Source organism: Vipera ursinii, assembly GCF_947247035.1.
Source record: "Vipera ursinii genome assembly, chromosome: 1".
Classification (NCBI taxonomy): domain Eukaryota; kingdom Metazoa; phylum Chordata; class Lepidosauria; order Squamata; family Viperidae; genus Vipera; species Vipera ursinii.
In genome coordinates this window covers 13270057-13290845 of record NC_139512.1, presented here as the reverse complement: position 1 = coordinate 13290845, position 20789 = coordinate 13270057, and the positions used below count along the sequence as shown (strand labels likewise).

General features: G+C 45.9%; 1 protein-coding gene across 1 annotated transcript in view; it reads left to right on the top strand.

The window, feature by feature from the left end:
• SEMA6B (semaphorin 6B) overlaps positions 1–20789 on the top strand; it is a gene marked incomplete at both ends in the record, with an annotated part of 66306 nt that overhangs the window by 28037 nt on the left and 17480 nt on the right. Inside the window, 4 exons of the mRNA XM_083350345.1 lie at positions 125–244; positions 11530–11618; positions 16031–16248; positions 17948–18079. Coding sequence (XP_083206471.1) covers positions 125–244; positions 11530–11618; positions 16031–16248; positions 17948–18079 — 559 coding nt within the window. The remainder of the gene's footprint in view (positions 1–124; positions 245–11529; positions 11619–16030; positions 16249–17947; positions 18080–20789) is intronic.

The following is a 20789-nucleotide window of genomic DNA, read 5'->3' as shown; positions in this document are numbered from 1 at the left end:
GAGCACCGAGGACCCCACAGTTCAGCCCTGAACCGCAGATGTTCTCTCTCCCGATGCTTTTCCATTTAGGGCTATCATAACTTCTTCCCTAATTTCCTTTTTAATTTCTCTCTCCTCTGGGTAGGCGGGATGCTGTTCACCGCCACGGTGACCGACTTCCTGGCTATTGACGCCGTCATTTACCGCAGCCTCGGAGAAAGCCCGACCCTTCGCACAGTTAAGCACGACTCCAAGTGGTTTAAAGGTAGGGAACCGAGTACGTGCGTCTGTGTGTGTGTGTGTGTGTGTGTGTGTGTGTGTGTGTGTGTGTGTGTGTGCAAACGGTTTTGTGGTTGCAGAGTCTGTAAAGGAGAGGCACAACCTCTTTTAAGGGTTTCGTCCTGTAATTGACATCTTTGGGATGACTTTGACTTCGGATGCATTTTAGCCAATGGCCTTTGGGACGTGAAAAAAAAGGGGGGTGGGTGGGGGTTTACAGGTAGTCCTCGACTTAACGACTGCAATGGAGACTGCTCAGGACGGTTGTTAAATTGCGCTGGTCATAAAACAGGTTATCCGTGTGGCCGATTCAATTTTGCAATGTTTTTTTTGCAGTGATCATTAAAGCAAAGTGGCGGTCGTTAAGCGAATCCACTCTTCCAGGGACAGCCTGTGGAATTCTGGGAGTTGAAGTCCGCCCAGCTTAAACTCGCTGAGGTCGAGAAACACAGCTCCAGATGACCCTTAAGGCCACTTCTGGTTTTCCTTTCTAGTATTCTCTGGAGAGACTCCCTCCGAACAGGGGGTCCTCGACTTACGACCCTAACTGAACCCCAAATCTCCGTTGCCAAGCAAGTCGGTGGTTTCGCCCCATTTTATGATCTTTCTTGCCACAGATCTTACGTAGTTGTTAAGCTAGTGAGAAACCTGGCCTCCCCATTGGAAGGCTGTCGCTTTGCTTCCCTCTGTCGTTGAGCGAATCGCTGTGGCCATTAACTGAGTCACACGGTTGATTAGTGAAGCTGGCTTCCCCATTTGACTCGGCTGGTCAGAAGGTCGCAAAAGGGGGATGACCCTGTGACCCCGGGACACTGCGACCTTCATAAATATGAACCAGTTGCCAGGAATCCGAATTTTGACCACGTGACCACAGGGATGCTGCGGTGGTCGTAAGGGTGAAAAACGGTCACAAGTCGCTTTTTCCAATGCCGTTGTAACTTCAAACGGTCACTAAATGAACAGTTGTATGCCGAGGACTACTCTTAGGCCTCTAGAGGCCCTCAGGTCGAAAGCAAATTCCCAGAAAATAAGGTCTTATTTTTTATTTTTTATTTTTTTATTGTTTTCCCTCCAAAAGAAGCACCAGGTCTTATTTTCAGGGTAGACCTTATTTCACCTCCGGCACCGACAGCCCCACCCAGCCGGTCCACTTCTTCTGGGACCAAAGTTCTGCAGCTGCACTTGGGCCTGGATTTTGCAGTCAGGCCTTTCCGGAAGGTCTCTGCAGCCGAGTACCAAGTTATGGATTCAATCCATAGCTCGGGTCTTGGCTGCAGAGGCCTTCCGGAAAGGTCCATGACTGAGAAATGCAGGCCTGGCCGCAGAAGAGGCCTCAGAAGAAGAAGTGGGCCGGCGAGGAGAGGCCTGGCTGCAAGGGAAGTGGGGGCGGGGCGTGTGGGGCAGCTCCACACACCCCATCTCCACCCTAGCTTGATTTTTAGTTGTGTTCCTCGCCCCAAAACTAGGGTTGATTTTGGGGGTAGGGTTTATATCAGGCCCACCCCTAAAAAAGCAAGCTAGGACTTATTTTCGGGGTAGGTCTTACTTTCGGGGAAACATGGTATCTGTCCGTCAAGGACACTGTACAATTTACAATCGTTCGTTTAGCAACTGCTCAAAGTTGCAACAGCACTGGAAAATAAGGGGCGTACGGCCATGTTTCACACTTACGACCATTGCCGCATCCCCGTGGTCAAAATTCAGGTACTCGGCAATTGGCCTGTATTTACAATGGTTGCTGCATCCCGGGGTCACCGGACACCGGACACCACCTTCCAAAGAGAAACGAAGCCGATGGGAGAAGTCCGATTCGCTTAATGACGATGTGATTCACTTAACAACCGTAGAGATTTCTGGCAAAAACCCCAAAAACCTGTTGTGATTCATTTAACAACCGCTGCTGCTTAGCAATGGACATTCTGGTCCCATCTGGGGTGGCAAGTCGAGGATTACCCTATAGTGATGAATTCCTGCACAAAGCAAGGGGTTAGACTACAGGACCTCTAAGAGTCCCTTCAACGTTGTCATTTGGATTTCAGGACTGGCTTGCCCTTTCCATAGCTCAGAGCCCAGAGAGTGCTGGGAACCTTAAGTGTTCTTACCCTTACTCCTTCTTTTCATTAAACTAGAGGTACCCAATATCCAGTCTAGTGGAAAGAAGGACTGGGTGGGGGGGACACGATAGCAGTCTTCCAGTATTTGAAGGGCTACGACAAAAAAGAACCTTGGTGGAGCAGTGGGCTAATGCCACAGAGAGGGCCTCCTCAGGGTGCCGCCGGTCAAAGAATGCCGACTGGTGGCCCCCAGGGGGAGAGCGTTCTCTGTGGGTGCACCGGACTTATGGAACCATCTTCCGGTAGAGCTCCGGATGGCGCCCGACCTCCGCTCCTTCCGGCGCGACCTTAAAACCCATCTCTTTAAGGAAGCGGGCCTGGCCTGATGGGATGGGGTGGGTTTGTTATTATGACTTTAATTTTAAATTTGTACTATTTGTACTATGGGCATTGTTTAATCATGTTTTAATAATTTTAACTTTTGTATTTGTCTTTTACGTATTGCCCTGTTAACCGCCCTGAGTCTCTTGAGAGAAGGGCGGTATATAAATTAAATAAATAAATAAATAAATAAATAATGCCTCCTTAAGTAACACCAGCTGCCTGCAATGAGTGCAGGTTCGAGTCCCACCAGGCTCAAGGTCGACTCAGCCTTCCATCCTTCCGAGGTAGGTAAAATGAGGACCCAGATTGTTGGGGGCAATTAAGCTGACTTTGTAATAATGCCGCTTGGGGTGTGTGTGAAAGCCCTAATAAGCAGGCATATACATAGAATGAAGGCTACTGCTAAGCTTGTAAGCCGCCCTGAGTCTTCGGAGAAGGGCGGGATATAAATGGAATTAAAATAAATAAATAAATAAAAAAGAAGGGGGCGGGTTTCAACTTATTTTCCAAAGCACCAAAAGGCAAAATAAGAATCAACAGATGGAAGCTAATCAAGGAGAGAAGCAACCTGGAATTAAGGAGAAACTTCCTAACAGTGAAGACAATTAACCAGTGGAACAGCTTGCCTCCAGAAGTTTGTGGGTGCTCCAACAATGGAGGTTTTAAAGAAGGGATTAGACAGCCACCAGTCTGAAATGGTATAGGGTCTCCTGTTTGAGCAGGGGGCTGGACTAGAAGACCTCCAGGGTCCCTTTCAAGTCTGTTATTCAGAAGGGAAGGAAGGAAGGAAGGAAGGAAGGAAGGAAGGAAGGAAGGAAGGAAGGAAGGAAGGAAGGGCAAAGGGGAGGGTGGGAATCTCAGCCTAGGGTTAGGGTTGAAGGGGGTTGAACGCCATCTGCAGAAGGCAGCACCAGTTTGATTTCCCTTCATCCGAATTTCTAGTCCTTAAGATTTTCTAATTGAGAAACAGAAATGTTGGATCCTGAACAAGTATGTTACAGAAAGAGAGAGAGGGAGGGAGGGAGGGAGGGAGGGAGGGAGGAAGGAAGGAAGGAAGGAAGGAAGGAAGGAAGGAAGGAAGGAAGGAAGGAAGGAATTTCCTGACCATGAGGACAATTAAATAATAATAATAATAATAATAATAATAATAATAATAATAATAATAATAATAATTTTATTTATATAAAATTTTATTTTATTTATTTATTAATTGACCAGTGGAACCGCCTGCCTCCAGAAGTTGGGGGTGCTCCATCACTGGAGGTTTTCAATTAGAAACTGGACAGCTATTTGACTGAAATGGTAGAGGATCTTCTGCTTGAGCAGGGGGTTGGACTAGAAGACCTCCAAGGTCCCTTCCCACGCTCTCATTCTGTTATCCAATGTCTCTGGAAGGCTTCAGGTTCCTAATAACCCCAATGGGGGAGGGAGGAGCTGGCAAACTCCCCAGCCACAAAAATCAAAAAGCTTTCCTAACAAAGTGAATTTACTGAGAGAGGAATGTTTAAAAATGCCTTAAATTTGAGCGGAGAATTATTTTGGCTGATTGATTCCTGTGCCGCAGCTTCGTGAAGACAAACCAGTTAAAGGAATGAAATACACCACGCCAGGACTGCAAAATAAAGTGGCCTGTAAACTAAATCGGGGAAAGATAATCTAAAACTTTACGAGCCCGGTTTCCAACGCCTGAATGAATAAAAAGATGAGGTGTTTTTTTTTTTAACTGCTATGCTCGCAAAACAGAATGTGAGCATCCTCGAGAAGGCAAGATATTTTTTGATTAGAAAACGGTAAAAAAAAAGAAACATCTTAAAACCAGAGGCAAAAAAAAAATAATACAGGGGCAGTATTTAAAGCCAAATTAATATTTTATTAATTTATTCCCAGTCTTAATAGCGTTCAGTAAATATATACATACAAAGGCTAATTGTAGCCTGAGTTAATTCCAGTCAGTTGATTAAAAGATTCTGGAATAATTTTAAAGGTTGCCTTGGAGAGAGTGCGTGTTTCTGACCATTTGTGCGCATCGGTATGTTTAAAATCATAAAACTGTCAAAATAAAAGAAACCTCAGGGACAGATTATAGAGGCCGGGAGTCATGACGAGAAGAATAGAATAGAGTAGAATAGAACAGAACAGAACAGAACAGAACAGAGTAGAATAGAATAGAATAGAATAGAATAGAATAGAATAGAATAGAATAGAATAGAATAGAATAGAATAGAATAGAATAGAATAGAGTAGAGTAGAGTAGGGTAGGGTAGGGTAGGGTAGGGTAGGGTAGGGTAGGGTAGGGTAGGGTAGGGTAGGGTAGGGTAGGGTAGGGTAGGATAGGATAGGATAGGATAATATAGAATAGAGTAGAGTAGAGTAGGGTAGGGTAGGGTAGGATAGGATAATATAGAATAGAAAATAGAATAGAATAGAATAGAATAGAATAGAATAGAATAGAATAGAATAGAATAGAATAGAATAGAATAGAATAGAATAGAATAGAATAGAATAGAATAGAATAGAATAGAATAGGAATAGGAATAGGAAATTAGAAGAAAAGAGAAGAGAAGAGAAGAGAAGAGAAGAGAAGAGAAGAGAAGAGAAGAGTTAGAAGGGACTCCGGAGGTCATCTAGTCCAACCCCCTGCTCAGACAGGAAACCCTATACCATTTCAGACAAAATGGCTGTCCAGTCTCTTCTTAAAAACTTCCAGTGTTGGATCATTCACAGCTTCTGGAGGCAGGTTGTTCCACTGGTTAATTGTTCTCACTGTCAGGAAATTTCTCCTTAGTTCCAGGTTGCTTCTCTCCTTGATGAGTTTCCATCCGTTGCTTCTTGTCCTGCCTTCGGGCGCTTTGGAGAATAGCTTGACTCCCTCTTCTTTGGGGCAGCCCCTCAAACACTGGAAGACTGCTATCGTGTCACCCCCACCCACCCCCACCCAGTCCTTCTTTTCTCTAGACTAGATGTACCCAAATCCTGCAACTGTCCGTCGTAACGTTTTGGGCTCCAGGCCTTTAAATCATCTTGGTTGTTCTTCTCTGCCCTTTTTCCAAAGTCCATCTGTCTTATCCAATCTTCCCGGCTTCCTTTCCTTCCGTAGCAGACCTTAAAAACCGGGGGGGGGGGGCTGTTCGCTCTGATTGATTTTGGACATGTAAACTTAATCTCAACCGCAGGAACTGCTAACTGGTTTTTCGTTGTTGTTGTTTTTTGCAAGATTTTTTTTTTTTACCTTTGCGTTAATATGCGAGAAAAAGACTTTGGAAAATATTGTCAAGCTCGGGCTGGAGATGAGTCAGTGGGATGATGTGGCTGCCGGAGGGGGAAAAGGGAAAAACAAAATGAAAGGGGGGGGAGAAAGAAAGCAATATTTGGCTTGGCATCGGAAGAGGTTTTTAACCAGGGAGGGAAAGTCACGTTTTTCGTGCGTTGATGAGACCCCACAGATCATGTCTCCTTCGTGAGAAATTGGAGTCGAGGGTGGGAAGGATGATCAAGAGAGCAAAGGTGAGGTCCCAAGAAAGATTTGGGAACGTTTAGCCTTGAGAAAAGGCTAAACGGAGGGAAACCTTCGCAAAACCTTCGCACTGCCTTGGTGGAGCAGTGGGCTAAGGCCTCCTTAAGTAACACCAGCTGCCTGCAATTAGTGCAGGTTCGAGTCCCACCAGGCTCAAGGTTGACTCAGCCTTCCATCCTTGCGAGGTAGGTAAAATGAGGACCCAGATTGTTGGGGGCAATTAAGCTGACTTTGTAATAATGCCACTTGGGGTGTGTGTGAAAGCCCTAATAAGCAGGCATATACATAGAATGAAGGCTACTGCTAAGCTTGTAAGCCGCCCTGAGTCTTCGGAGAAGGGCGGGATATAAATGGGATAATATCTATCTATCTATCTATCTATCTATCTATCTATCTATCTATCTATCTATCTATCTATCTATCTATCTATCTATACATACATACCCCAAATGTGTTATTCCAGAAATGTAGGAAAATGGAATCACAGAGTTGAAAGAGAGACTCAAGATCCAGAGGGGTCGTGGCAGGCTTGAGCATTGGGCCCTATCCACCAAGAGGCGGTTCAGGGGTGAGAAAAGTAACAGGCTAACAGAATAGAGTTGGAAGGGACCTCGGAGGTCTTCTAGTCCAACCCCCTGCTTAAGCAGGAGATCCATTTCAGACTGGTGGCTGTCCAATCGCTTCTTGAAAACCTCCATTGTTGGAGCACCCACAAACTTCTGGAGGCAGGTTGTTCCACTGGTTAATTGTCCTCACTGTTAGGAACTTTTGCCTTAATTCCAGGTTGCTTCTCTCCTTGATTAGTTTCCATCCGTTGTTTCTTGTCCTGCCTTCTAGTGCTTTGGAGAATAGGTTCACACACACACACACACACACACACACACACACACACACACACACACACACACACAAACACACACTTCTTCTTTGTGGCAGCTGCTCAAATACTGGAAGACGGCTATCATGTCTCTCTGTCTGTTTCTCTCTCTCTCTCTCACACACACATACACACACACACACATGGTTCTTCTTTTTATTAAACTATTAAACATTCCCAATTCCAGCAACCGTTCCTTATATGTTTTAGCCTCCGGTCCCCTGATCATCTTCGTTGCTCTTCTCTACGCTCTTTCCAGAGTCTCAACATCTTTTTTACATCTTGGTCTCCAAACTAGACGCAGTATTTCAAAGATGGCCTCACCCAGGCCTTATGAGGTGGTGCTAACACTTCACCTGAACTTGATTAAATGCGGGGAAAAGGCAGGAAAAAACCCAAGATCTGTCGATATATAATAAGTGGTACCTGACTCAACCATAGTAACTAGGATCTTTAGAGGGATCTCGGAGTCCTAGTGGACAATCACTTAAGTATGAGCCAGCTGTGTGCTGCAGCTGCCAAAAAAAAGCCAATACAATCAAGTTTCAAGTTTCAAGTTTTATTTAATTTGTATACCGCCCTTCTCCTTGGTAGGGACTCAGGGCGGTTCACAGGGCATATATAAAAAAGACAATACAAAAATTAAAAAAGATTAAACCCATGCCCAGTTAAAAACAGTAATACAAATCTAAAACAACAAATTAAAACCCATAATCCCCCGTCAGGCCAGACCAGCTATTTCAAATAGGTGGGTCTTCAGGCCACGACGGAAAGTTCGGAGGTCTGATGCCGTCCGGAGCTCCACCGGCAGTTGGTTCCATAATGCCGGAGCGCCCACAGAGAAGGCCCTCCCCCTGGGGGCCACCAGTCGGCATTCCCTGACCGGAGGCACCCTGAGGAGGCCCTCTCTGTGGGAACGCACAGGGTGGAGGGGAGTTGACGCCGGCAGCAGGTGGTCCCTGAGGTAACCCGGACCCATGCCATGTAGGGACTTAAAGATCATAACCAAGACCTTGAACCTCACCCGGAAGACAACTGGTAGCCAATGCAGCTCGCGGAGCAAAGGTGTAACATGGGAGTACCGGGAAACTCCCAAGACAACTCTCGCGGCCGCATTCTGTACCAGTTGGAGCCTCCGAGTGGTCTTCAAGGGAAGCCCCATGTAGAGAGCATTACAGTAGTCAAGGCGAGAGGTCACGAGCGCATGAGTGACCGTACACAGGGCATCCCGGTTCAGATAGGGCCGCAACTGGCGCACCAGGCGAACCTGGGCGAAAGCCCCCCTAGTCACGGCCACTATATGATCTTCCAGGGTAAGCCGTGAATCTAGGAGGACTCCCAAGTTGCGAGACCTATCCACGGGGGGTAAGAGCTCCTAAGCTGCATCTACAGAGGAATAGTATCCTATTCTATATCATAGCAAGTGATTGATTTATTTATTTATTTTTATTACATTTATATCCCGCCCTTCTCCGAAGACTCAGGGCGGCTTACAAGCTTAGCAGTAGCCTTCATTCTATGTATATGCCTGCTTGTTAATACCGTTCTATACAGTACTACGTTTGGAAGATTGAGTCCAGGTCCAATCGCCATAATATAAAAAGGATGCTGAGAAAGAGTGCAGAGAAGAGCAACAAAGATGATCAGGGGGCCGGAGGCTAAAACATACGAAGAACGGTTGCTGGAATTGGGTCTGTCTAGTTTAATGAAGAGAAGGACTTGGTGTGACATGATAGCAGTGTTCTAATATTTAAGGGGCTGCCACAAAGAAGAGGCAGTCAAGCTATTCTCCAAAGCACCTGAAGGCAGGACAAGAAGCAACGGATGGAAACTCATCAAGGAGAGAAGCAACCTGGAACTAAGGAGAAATTTCCTGACAGTTAGAACAATTAACCAGTGGAACAACCTGCCTCCAGAAGTGGTGAATGCTCCAACACTGGAGGTTTTTAAGAAGAGACCGGACAGCCATTTGCCTGAAATGGTATAAAGTTTCCTGCCTGAGCAGGGGTTGGACTAGATGACCTCCAAGGTCCCTTCCAACTTATTATTATTATTAAATACAGCCCCTGAAGGCAGGACAAGAAGCAACAGATGGAAACTAAATCAAGGAGAGGAGCAACCTAGAATATAAGGAGGAATTTCCTGACATTGAGAACAATTAACCAGTGGAACAACCTGCCTTCAGAAGTTTGTGAATGCTCCAACACTGGAGGTTTTTAAGAAGAGACTGGACAGCCATTTGTCTGAAATGGTATAGGGTTTCCTGCCTGAACAGGGAGTTGGACTACATGTCCTCTAAGGTCCCTCCAAACTACTACTACTACTACTACTACTACTACTACTACTACTACTACTACAATTATTATTATTATTATTATTATTATTATTATTATTATTATTATTATTATTATTATTATTATTATACATGAACCTCAGTCAACTGAACACCCATATTGACTGGCACTAATGGTTGACACGGGTTGCTGCCAGAGTCCTAGGTATCAACCAGGTATCTCCTTAAAATGTAAGATGTTGCAAGTAGCGCAGTTTTTGTAGCTTTGCTGGACTTATTGCAGGAAGCTGCAGTTTCTTGATGTATTTTGCAAAGTTTTTGATCATTATCATTATCATCATCATCATCATCATCATCATTATTATTATTATTATTATTATTATTATTATTATTATTATTATTATTATTGAACAACCACTTGTCTTGACATTAAATTGTACAATGAATGGTTAAGGGAACTAGATATGTTTGGCCTAATGAAGAGAAGGCTTAAGGGAGGCATGGTAGCTGTCATTCAGGACTTGAGGGCTGTCACCGAGAAGAGGGGCGGGGGGTGTGTGGACTTATTCTCCAAAGCACCTGAGGGCAGGACAAGAAGCCATGGCTGGCAGCTCCTTCAAGAGAGACCCAACCTTACAGCTAAGGAGAAATTTCCCGACAGTGAGAACAATTAACCAGTGGAACTCCTTGCCTCCAGAAGTTGTGAATGCTCCATCACTGGAGGGTTTCAAGAAAAGATTGGGCAATTCTTTGTCTAGGGCTGGGGTAGGCAATCTCGGCTCTTTTATGACTCGTGGACTTCAACTCCCAGAATTCCTGAGCCAGCCACGCTGAGGGGAAAGGGAGAGGTTTTCATGCTGAGCCACGCTGGCTCAGGATTTCTGGGAGTTGAAGTCCATGAGTCATGAAAGAGCCAAGGTTGCCTACCCCTGGCCTAGGCCTAGGCCGCTTTATGACTGGTGGACTTCAACTCCCAGAATTCCTGAGCCAGCCACGCTGAGGGGAAAGGGAGAGGTTTCCAAGCTGAGCCATGCCGGCTCAGGAATTCTGGGAGTTGAAGTCCACCAGTCATAAAAGAGTCAAAGTTGCCCACCCCTGGCCTAGGATGATATAAGGACTCCTTCCTTGGGCAAGGGGTGAACTAGAAGACCTCGAAGGTCCCTTCCAGCCCTAGTTTTCTATCCTATGACTTAAGTTACAGGGAGGCAGATATGGCTTGAACAATAAGGGGGGGGGAACCCTGTTTTCATGTTGTTGTTGTTAGCTGCAAAGTCGTGTCCGACCCATCGCGACCCCATGGACAACATTCCTTCAGGCCTTCCTGTCCTCTACCATCTTCTGGAATCCATTTAAGCTCACGCCTACTGCTTCAGGGACTCCATCCAGCCACCTCATTCTCTGTCGTCCCCTTCTTCTCTTGCCCTCAACCTTTCCAGCATTAGGCTCTTCTCCAGTGAGTCCTTCCTTCTCATTAGGTGGCCAAAGTATCTAAGTTTCAGCTTCAGGATCTGGCCTTCTAAGGAACAGTCGGGGTTGATCTCCTCTAGGACTGACCGGTTGGATCGCCTTGCAGTCCAAGGGACTCGCAGGAGTCTTCTCCAGCACCAGAGCTCAAAGGCCCGTTTTCACAGGAGACCTCATAGGTTGTTTAGCATATCTTTCCTGGATGTCTTCAAGAAGATGTTGCTCGGTGCTCAACTGGGAAGGCTTCAGTGATTCCTGCCCCGAGTAGGGGATGGATTGGATGCCCTCAAGAAACCCTTCCCATCCCAGACTCCTGAGACTCTGAAGCTCACCCCGCATCAATTAGCCTTTCCTTAAATGCTTGCATTCTTGAGTCAAGCTACATGCAAGACTCGATGGTAGGTCCTTCGTTAAAAAAAAAACTAGGTGCAGTGAAGTTCTGGTATGGAAGGTGCAGAGATCCCACTTTTAGCGAAGTGGCTTGAGCCACGAGTGGGATTCCAATATGTCACTTGAAGCAAGGAGCAAGAAACACCTTGTTTGATTGGTCTCCAGCTCCTCCACGCTGCTTCCTTGATGGCGGGGGAAGCAAGCCATGACGTCTGCTAAGAAGCCGGCTTCTGAAGGAACTTCTTGAGAAGATCCAGCTTGACCTCTTCTCTATTTCTTCCCTCACCTGGTCTAGAGCCCTACTTTGTCCACGCGGTGGAGTGGAAGAACCACGTCTACTTCTTCTTCAGAGAGATCGCGATGGAATTCAACTACTTAGAGAAGGTGAGTCCGTCCAATCAAGGGTTGCGGGTGGTCAACCTAACGTTGCATTGTCCCGAGGAGCGACTGGGTGGCTGAGCCTCTGAATGACCACAGATCAGAGTTTCCCACTTTTGACAGCTTTCAGGCAAGTGGACTTCAATTCCCAGATTCTGGGAATTCTGGGAGTTGAAGTCCACGCGGCTCAAAATGACCAACCTTGGGAAACCCTGTATAGATGGTCTTCTACTGTCTTCTACTCCATCCATCTGAAATGGTATAGAACAGGGCTTTTCAACCAGTGGTATGGGTACCACCTGTGGTACACTGGCACCTGGCAGGTGGTACACGACCATCCTAGAAAAGTGGCAGCGGGGGAGGGGAATGAGCTGAACCGGTGGCAGCACCGCACAAGCCTGAGCGAGAGACGGCTGGAGCTGCAGGGCTGTCAGGGCTCAGTGGAAGCGCCACCAGGATCCAGCTGGAGCTCAGCGCTGATCCCGGCGCTTCTGTTGAGCCCAGAAGAAGCACCGATCAGCTGGAATGTTGCAGCATCTCCAGGGTCTTGTGATTTACATTCAGACACTTGGCAACTGATTCATATTTATGACGGTCACAGTGTCCCAGGGTCATGTGAAGTGACCAAAACCTGCTGCAACCACCCAGCAAAGGGGGGGGAATAAAAACCAATACTCCCACCCCCACCCCCTCCACCCCCGCTGCCAATCCTCAACAGAAATGCTCACAACAATGAAAACCTCGGACAGGAGGAAGAGCGCCGCCGGGCGGGCAGGCCGGCGTCTTGCTCGGCTGTGGCTTGGGGGGCACTTTTTTCAGTGCCGTTGTAACTTTGAACAGTCACTAAGCGAACTGTTGTAAATCGAGGACTACCTGTACTTCATCACTTTTTTCCTTTTTTTTTTCTCATCAAGTTTTTGACCCCTTGCTAGGCGACTGGTGGTCCTCGGATGTTGCCATATCCTAAAAGTGGAACAATGGGTGAAAAAGTTGAAAAGCCCTGGTATAGAGCAGGGGTCTTCAAACCTGGCCCTTTTATGATTTGTGGACTTCAACTCCCAGAATTCCTCAGCCAGGCATGCCTGGCTGAGGCATTCTGGGAGTTGAAGTCTACAAATCATAAAAGGACCAAGTTTGAAGACCCCTGGTATAAAGTCTCCTGCTTGAGCAGGGGGTTCGACTAGAAGACCTCCAAGGTCCCTTCCACCTCTATTCTGATTGATTGATTGGTTGATTGTTGACTGTGTTGCTCCTGAACTTTGTGCGAACATAAAAAAAAAACAATTGGTGTACAGGTAATGCCAGGTTTACAATTTGGTAGAGATTTCAATTTACTTCTTAACTGTCCCTATAAGGGACTTTTCTCTGTACAACACAAACTGAACTTCCATCTTTATGATCGTTGTCGAGTCATTATTTACTGACACTTTTTTTTTAATCCACTGCATCTCATGGTCTTTTTTTATGTAGCTCTTTATTCAGTTTCTCTAAGCGTCTTAATCAATGAACTTGTTCTGTACCAGCCTGCTACTGGCCCTGCAGAAAAGGCAGGGACAACCCCTTTTACAAGAAGGCAAGAGGCTGGAATTAAGCCTGCCAAATTTATTGATACAAAAACAAACAAGACACCAACCATGAAACAGGAGCTATGAAACAGGAGCTATTCAAGCGGTTGCCTTCAGCAAACCAGCCCTCCCACGCATTCCCCTTTTATACAGTTCAGGGCGTGGCTTCTCTCTGCCTCCTTCCGAGGTGCCCCATTGCCTTCCTCTGTTTACTCCTGATTGACTGCCTCCTGCGTCGGGCGTCCTTGAACAGGGCCAGCTGTGGGTCATCTTCATCCACGCTGTCAGGCTCACACAGCTGGGTCTCTGTCGTGACCAGGTGGGAGGGGCCTGGCTGAGGGCTCTCATCAAGCTGTCCAATCCCCTCAGCAAGCTCTTCAACACCCCCCTCCTCCTCCTCCTCTGAGTCGTCCGACCCAACTGCCGAACCCACAGGCTGACCCTGAATCACAACAGAACTATTCGCTGGAGAGGCATCAGTTTTATATTGCGACGGAATTATAATGCAACGCAATATGTTATTCTGTTGTATCCAAGATTGCCTTGCATTATGCTCTATATTATGTCATTCAGTTATGTTTCCTATTGTAGTAATGCTGTAATGAAACCAAAGAATGGAATCCTTGATTTGAGGCATTGCGAATGTCACCCGGACTCGTAAATCAGCAGAGAACCTAACGCAAATCATATATACGCATCTAAAAGATGAGCCGTTCTTTTACGCGTAGTCCTCGAATTATGACCGCACAACAATTGTGACATGACTTTCTGTCGCTAAGTAGGGGGGTGGTTCTTAAATGAGCCGCGCTCAGTTTTATGACTTCTTTTTTTGAGACGGTCGCTAAGCGAATCGCCGCCATTGTTAAGCGAATTGTGCAGGTCTACCCTCCCCTGGACTTCCAGCTGAGTCAAGTTCACAGACGGGGATCACGTGAACCGCAGGTGCTGCACAACCGTCGTAAATACAGGCTGGGTTGCCTGACTTGAATTTTGATTGTGAGGAAACTGTGACGGTCGTAAGTGTGAGGACCGGTTGCAGTGGACCTTTTTCAGGGCCATTGTAAATTCGAATAGTCAATGGCGGGAATTGCATATGTCTAGTCCAGGGGTAGGCAACCTCGGCTCTTTTATGACTCGTGGACTTCAACTCCCAGAATTCCTGAGCCATCATGGCTCAGCTTGGAAACCTCTCCCTTTCCCCCTCAGTGTGGCTGGCTCAGGAATTCTGGGAGTTGAAGTCCACGAGTCATAAAGCGAAGAGAAGGAGCAGTGGCGACATGATAGCAGTCTTCCAATATCTGAGGGGCAGCCACAAAGAGGAGCCCCCCCCCCCTTTCTCTGTATCTCTGAGCTAGAAGACCCCAAAGGTGACTTCCAAGTCAGTTATTCCGTATTTGCATTGTGGATCTACCCGTCTGTCTGTCTGTCTATCTATTTATCTTTCCATCTGTTAATATTTATCCATCCATCCATCCATCTATATCTATCTATCCCTATTTACCTTCCTATCTATCTTATTGCTCTATCAACCTATCTATATCTATCGATCTATATCTATCGATCTATTAATCTTTCTGTCTATATCAATCGATCTATCTATTTGTCTTTCTGTCTATATCTATTGATCGATCTATCCATCCATCCATCCATCCATCCATCCATCCATATCTCGCTATTTACGTCTGTCTGTCTGTCTGTCTGTCTGTCTGTCTGTCTGTCTGTCTGTCTGTCTATCTATCTATCTATCTATCTATCTATCTATCTATCTATCTATCTATCTATCTATCTATTCATACCACTTTACAAGTCCTGGGTAAGGCCACACCTGGAATACTGCATCCAGTTTTGGTCACCACGATGTAAAAAAGATGTTGAGACTCTAGAAAGAGTACAGAGAAGAGCAACAAAAATGATCGGGGGACTGGAGGCTAAAACATATAGGGAACGGTTGCTGGAATTGGGTATGTGTAGTTTAATGAAGAGAAGGGTGAGGGTGACATGATAGCAGTGTTCCAATATCTCAGGGGCTGCCCCAAAGAAGTGGGAGTCAAGCTATTCTCCAAAGCATCTGAAAGCAGGACAAGAAGCAACGGATGGAAACTAGTCAAGGAGAGAAGCAACCTAGAACTAAGGAGAAACTTCCTGACAGTTAGAACAATTAACCAGTGGAACAACCTGCCTCCAGAAGCTGTGAATGCTCCAACACTGGAAGTTTTTAAGAAGAGACTGGCCAGCCATTTGTCTGAACTGGCATAGGGTTTCCTGCCTGAACAGGGGGTTGGAATAGATGACCTCCAAGGTCCCTTCCAACTTTATTATTATTATTATTATTATTATTATTATTATTATTATTATTATTATTATTATTATCTATATTTTTCTCTGTATCTATCTTTCTATCGATTTGTCGATCTCTCAATCTGTCGATCTCTGTCTATTATCTATATCTCTACCATATCTATCTATCTATCTATCTATCTATCTATCTATCTATCTATCTATCCATATCTATCTATCTATCTATCTATCTATCTATCTATCTATCTATCTATCTATCTATCCATCTCTATTTATCTATCTGTCTATCTATCTATCTGTCTATATTTACATATCTTTCTATCTATATCTATCTATCTCTACTGTATTTACCTATCTATCTATTTATCTATTTTATTTATCTATCTATCATCTATCTTTCTATCCATCCACCCATCCCCCTTGTCTGGAAGGAAAAGCCAAACCCAGTGCAGATTAGGAAGAGGATATGCTTGTGCAACCATCCCTTTTTATTTGCCCAATTAAAACAGAATCCCAGGGGAATTCACCTTCCCTTCTCTCTTCTCCCCCGCGTAGATGGTGGTGTCCAGGGTGGCCCGAGTGTGCAAGAACGACATGGGGGGCTCCCAGAGGGTGCTGGAGAAGCAGTGGACGTCCTTCCTCAAGGCTCGTCTGAATTGCTCCGTCCCAGGAGACTCTCACTTCTACTTCAACGTCATCCAGTCGGTCACGGACATTTTGGAGATCGAGGGGAGGCCGATGGTGCTGGCTGTCTTCTCCACACCCACCAACAGGTGAGCTGGACGGTGGAGGTGGACATGGTGTAGAAAAAGGGGTCTTCAGACTTGGCAACTTTAAGACTCGTTGGGCTTTAACTCCCAGAATTACTCAGCCAGTCCCACTATCTATATCTATTATCTAGTCTGGTCTAGTGAAAAGAAGGAGGGGTGACCTCATAGCAGCCTTCCAATATCTGAGGGGCTACCTCAAAGAAGGGGGGGAGCGAGGGGCCACCTATTCTCCAAAGCGCCTGAAGGCGGGACAAGAAGCAACGGATGGAAACTAATCAAGGAGAGAAGCAACCTGGAACTAAGGAGGAATTTCCTGACAATTAGAACAATTAACCAGAGGAACAACCTGCCTCCAGAAGTTCTAAATGCTCCAACCCTGGAAGTTTTTAAGAAGAGACTGGACAGCCATTTGCCTGAAATGGGATAGGGTTTCCTTCGTAAGCAGGGGGTTGGACTAGATGACCTCCAAGGTGCCTTCCAGCTCTATTCTGATTGATTGATTAATGGATTGATTGATTGATTGATTGATTGATTGATTGATTGATTGAAGGACCAGGGGTGACAGGATAGCAATCTTCTAATATCTCAGGGGCTGCCCCAAAGAAGTGGGAGTCACTTCTCCAAAGCAGGCAGGACAAGAAGCAACGGATGGAAACTAACCAAGGAGAGAAGCAACCTGGAATTAAGGAGAAACTTCCTAAGAGTGATGAATCAGTGGAATAGCTTGCCACCAGAGGTTGTGGGTTCTCCAACACTGGAGGGTTTTCAGAAGAGATTGTACAAGCATTTCTCTGAAATGGCTTAGGGTCTCCTGCTCAAGCATGTGGTTAGACTAAAAGACCTCCGGGGTCCCTCCCAACCCCAATATTTTGTGTTGTATGTTCTATCTCAGGTTCACTCTATGTAGTTTAGAAAAATAGAATGGAGTAGAGTAGAGTAGAGTAGAGTAGAGTAGAGTAGAGTAGAGTAGAGTAGAGTAGAATAGAATAGAATAGAATAGAATAGAATAGAATAGAATAGAATAGAATAGAATAGAATTATAGAATAGAATAGAATAGAATAGAATAGAATAGAATAGAACTATAGAATTGAATTGAATTACAGAATAGAATAGAATAGAATAGAATAGAATAGAATAGAATAGAATTATAGAATAGAATAGAATAGAATAGAATAGAATAGAATAGAACTATAGAATTGAATTGAATTACAGAATAGAATAGAATAGAATAGAATAGAATAGAATAGAATAGAATAGAATAGAATAGAATAGAATAGAATTATAGAATAGAATAGAATAGAATAGAATAGAATAGAATAGAATAGAACTATAGAATTGAATTGAATTACAGAATAGAATAGAATAGAATAGAATAGAATAGAATAGAATAGAATAGAATAGAATAGAATAGAATAGAATAGAATAGAATAGAATTACAGAATGAAACAGAACGGAACAGAATAGAGCTGGAAGGGACCTTGAAGGTCTTCTAGTCCAGCCCCCTGCTCAAGCAGGAGAACCTATACCGCCTCAGACAAGTGATTGTCTAGTCTCTTCTTAAAAATCTCCAGTGATGGAGCGCCCACGATTTCTGGGTGTAAGCTCCGAAAGGCATCTGCAGTCTGGTGACCCAGAGCTACACAGTTTTCCTTCCCAACACATTTTTGTCTCTGTGTGTTTGTGTGTGTGTCTGTCTTGCAGCATCCCTGGCTCGGCCGTCTGCGCCTATGACATGGCCCAAATTGCAGCCGTTTTTGAAGGTCGCTTTCGAGAGCAAAAATCCCCTGAATCCATTTGGACCCCGGTACCGGAGGAGCTGGTTCCCAAACCACGGTAAGAGAATAAACCACAGATCCCATAGAAACCACACGTGCTACAAAATCGCCACTGGGGAAATCCCAAAGGTGTTTTGTTTTTTTTTCCCCCCAGGAGGCAACTGGACTTTCTTGTTTTTCCTTTGAAGACGTTTCGCTTCTCATCCCAGAAGCTTCTTCAGCTCAGACTGGATGGTGGGGAAGGGAAGGATTTATACTCCTTGCAGACAGCTGGTCATTTGCATTTTTTTTTTAGAGAGTCCTTGAGGCCACTGGGAGGTTTGTGGAAACCTTTTGGGAAAAAAGTGTATTTTTGAGGTTTGGTGGCTAATAACACCCCTTTTTTTGGAGTAGTACCATAAAAGTAGTACCATAAAAGGGACGCGGTGGCTCAGTGGGTTAGGATGCTGAGTCTGTCGATCGGAAGGTTGGCAGTTTGGCGGGTCGAATCCCGAGTGCCGCGTAGCAGAGTGAGCGCCTGTTACTCGTCCCAGCTTCTGCCAACCTAGCAGTTCGAAAGCACGTAAAAATGCAAGTAGAAAAATAGGGACCACTCCGGTGGGAAGGTAACAGCGTTCCGTGCGCCTTTGGCGTCTAGTCATGCCGGCCACATGACCACGGAGACGTCCTCGGACAAGCGCTGGCTCTTCGGCTTTGAAACGGAGATGAGCACCGGCCCCTAGAGTCGGAAACGACTAGCACGCGTGTGCGGGGGAACCTTTACCTTTACCTTACCATAAAATTATATATCGATGGAAAGATAATTTAATCGAGAATGTCATACAACAAAGTTTGTTCAATTATCTGTGCTGTATTCTATGAAAAAGTTATATAGCCAAATAACCAGAAAAAGGAAGCGCCACTTGCTTAGGTGGATATCAGCTAGCTTCCCTTCATCTGGTTGTAGCCAACGAGCGCGAGTGTTTAGAGAGCCAATCGGGCGTCCTCTTGTTTTGGCAATCAGCCAATCAGATCGTGGCAGGATCCAGTGACCAATGCCGTGTATTGAAGCCGAGAGGAGGACATTTGTCAGTGTGTTATGGGATCGCTATTGAGTCGGTTGGGGGGGGTTGGTGGTTACGTTCTTTCATTTAGCGAGCTTGTAAAAAGGTAATAAAATGAAAGTCATGGCAGCAAAGAGTCGACCGGGTCGGCCAGAAAGCGATGCAAAAAATAGTATTATTAAGCGAAGAAGGCTGCAGTGATAAAGAAATCAGAAGAAAAATATGGTGGAAGCTTAACCCAAGGTGGCATTTCTACTGTACGCTTGTCCCCCCCCAAAAAAAGCTTTCCACAATTTTGGCCACCGCTGTGGACGGGCTCTTGGACCGCTCTTTCAAACCGGCGGTCTTCTCCGTCCAAACTGTGGACTTCGCTGTCGTGGAAAAAGGGGCCTTTGCCTTTTAACTGCAGGTAGACTGCTGACTCTTATCCTGACGGACTTGCTCTCCTATGTCGTATCGTGTGTTTAGATGCACAACATAGGGCAGGGGTGTCAAACTCAATTTCATTGAGGGCCGCATCAGCATTGTGGTTGCCCTAAAGGGGTGGGTGTGGCCTACTGGGTGGGCGTGGCTAAAGTGCATATGGCCTACTGGGTGGGCGTGGCCAGCTCTACATCGTTGGCATCAAGGGTGCCTACGGGGGCCTGGGCAGGAGTGGGACAGATCTGAGGGTCTCTGGCAGGAGGAGGGTCTCTGGGCCAGGGCCAAGGCAGTGGGGACCGTTCCCTCACTCTTTCCAGGATGGCTTCGCGGGCCGCATGAAACCACTTTGCGGGCCGGATCTGGCCCCCGGGCCTTGTGTTTGACTTGTCTGCTCAAGATTCTAGTCCTCACTGGTTTAAATACAAAGAGAAATGAAACTGGAATCGGGGTTCTCTTTGAATTGAGGGGGACAATATCCAACCATCTTAAAGCAGGCTGGCTGGGGTATTCTGGGAATTGAAGTCCACCAATCTTAAGGCATGCGGAGTGGAGAATTCTGGGAGCTGAAGTCCACCAATGTTTAAATCATGTGGTTAGGGAATGCTGGGGGTTGAAGTCCACAATTCTTGAAGCATGCTGGCTGGGGAATTCTGGGAGTTGAAGTCCACCCATCTTAAGGCATGCTGAGTGGAGAATTCTGGGAGTTGAAGTCCACCCATCTTAAGGCATACTGAGTGGAGAATTCTGGGAGTTGAAGTCCAGCCACCCTAAAGCATGCTGGCTGGGGAATTCTGGGAGTTGAAGTCCACAGTTCCTGAAGCATGTTGGCTGGGGAATTCTAGGAACTGTAGTCCACCCATCTTAAGGCATGCGGAGTGGAGAATTCTGGGAGTTGAAGTCCATCCATTCCCTCACTGTTTCCAGGATGGCTTCGCGGGCCGCGTGAAACCACTTTGCGGGCCGGATCCGGCCCCCGGGCCTTGTGTTTGACATGTCTGACATAGGAGAACTAGCCAACATGGGCTCCACACCCATTGGCACCACTCGGGTGACCCTGAGGACACAGACAAACCTCCCAGTGGCCTCAAGGACTCTCTGAAAAAGGATGCAAATGACCGGCTGTCTGCAAGGAGTATAAATCCTTCCCTTCCCCACCATCCGGTCAGAAGCTGAAGAAGCTTCTTGGAGGAGAAGCGAAACGTCTTCAAAGGAAAAACAAGAAAGTCCAGTTGCTTCCTGAAAAAAAAAGCACCTTTGGGACAAACTGTGACCTGGATGACTGAGAATCTCCATAGACCCTAC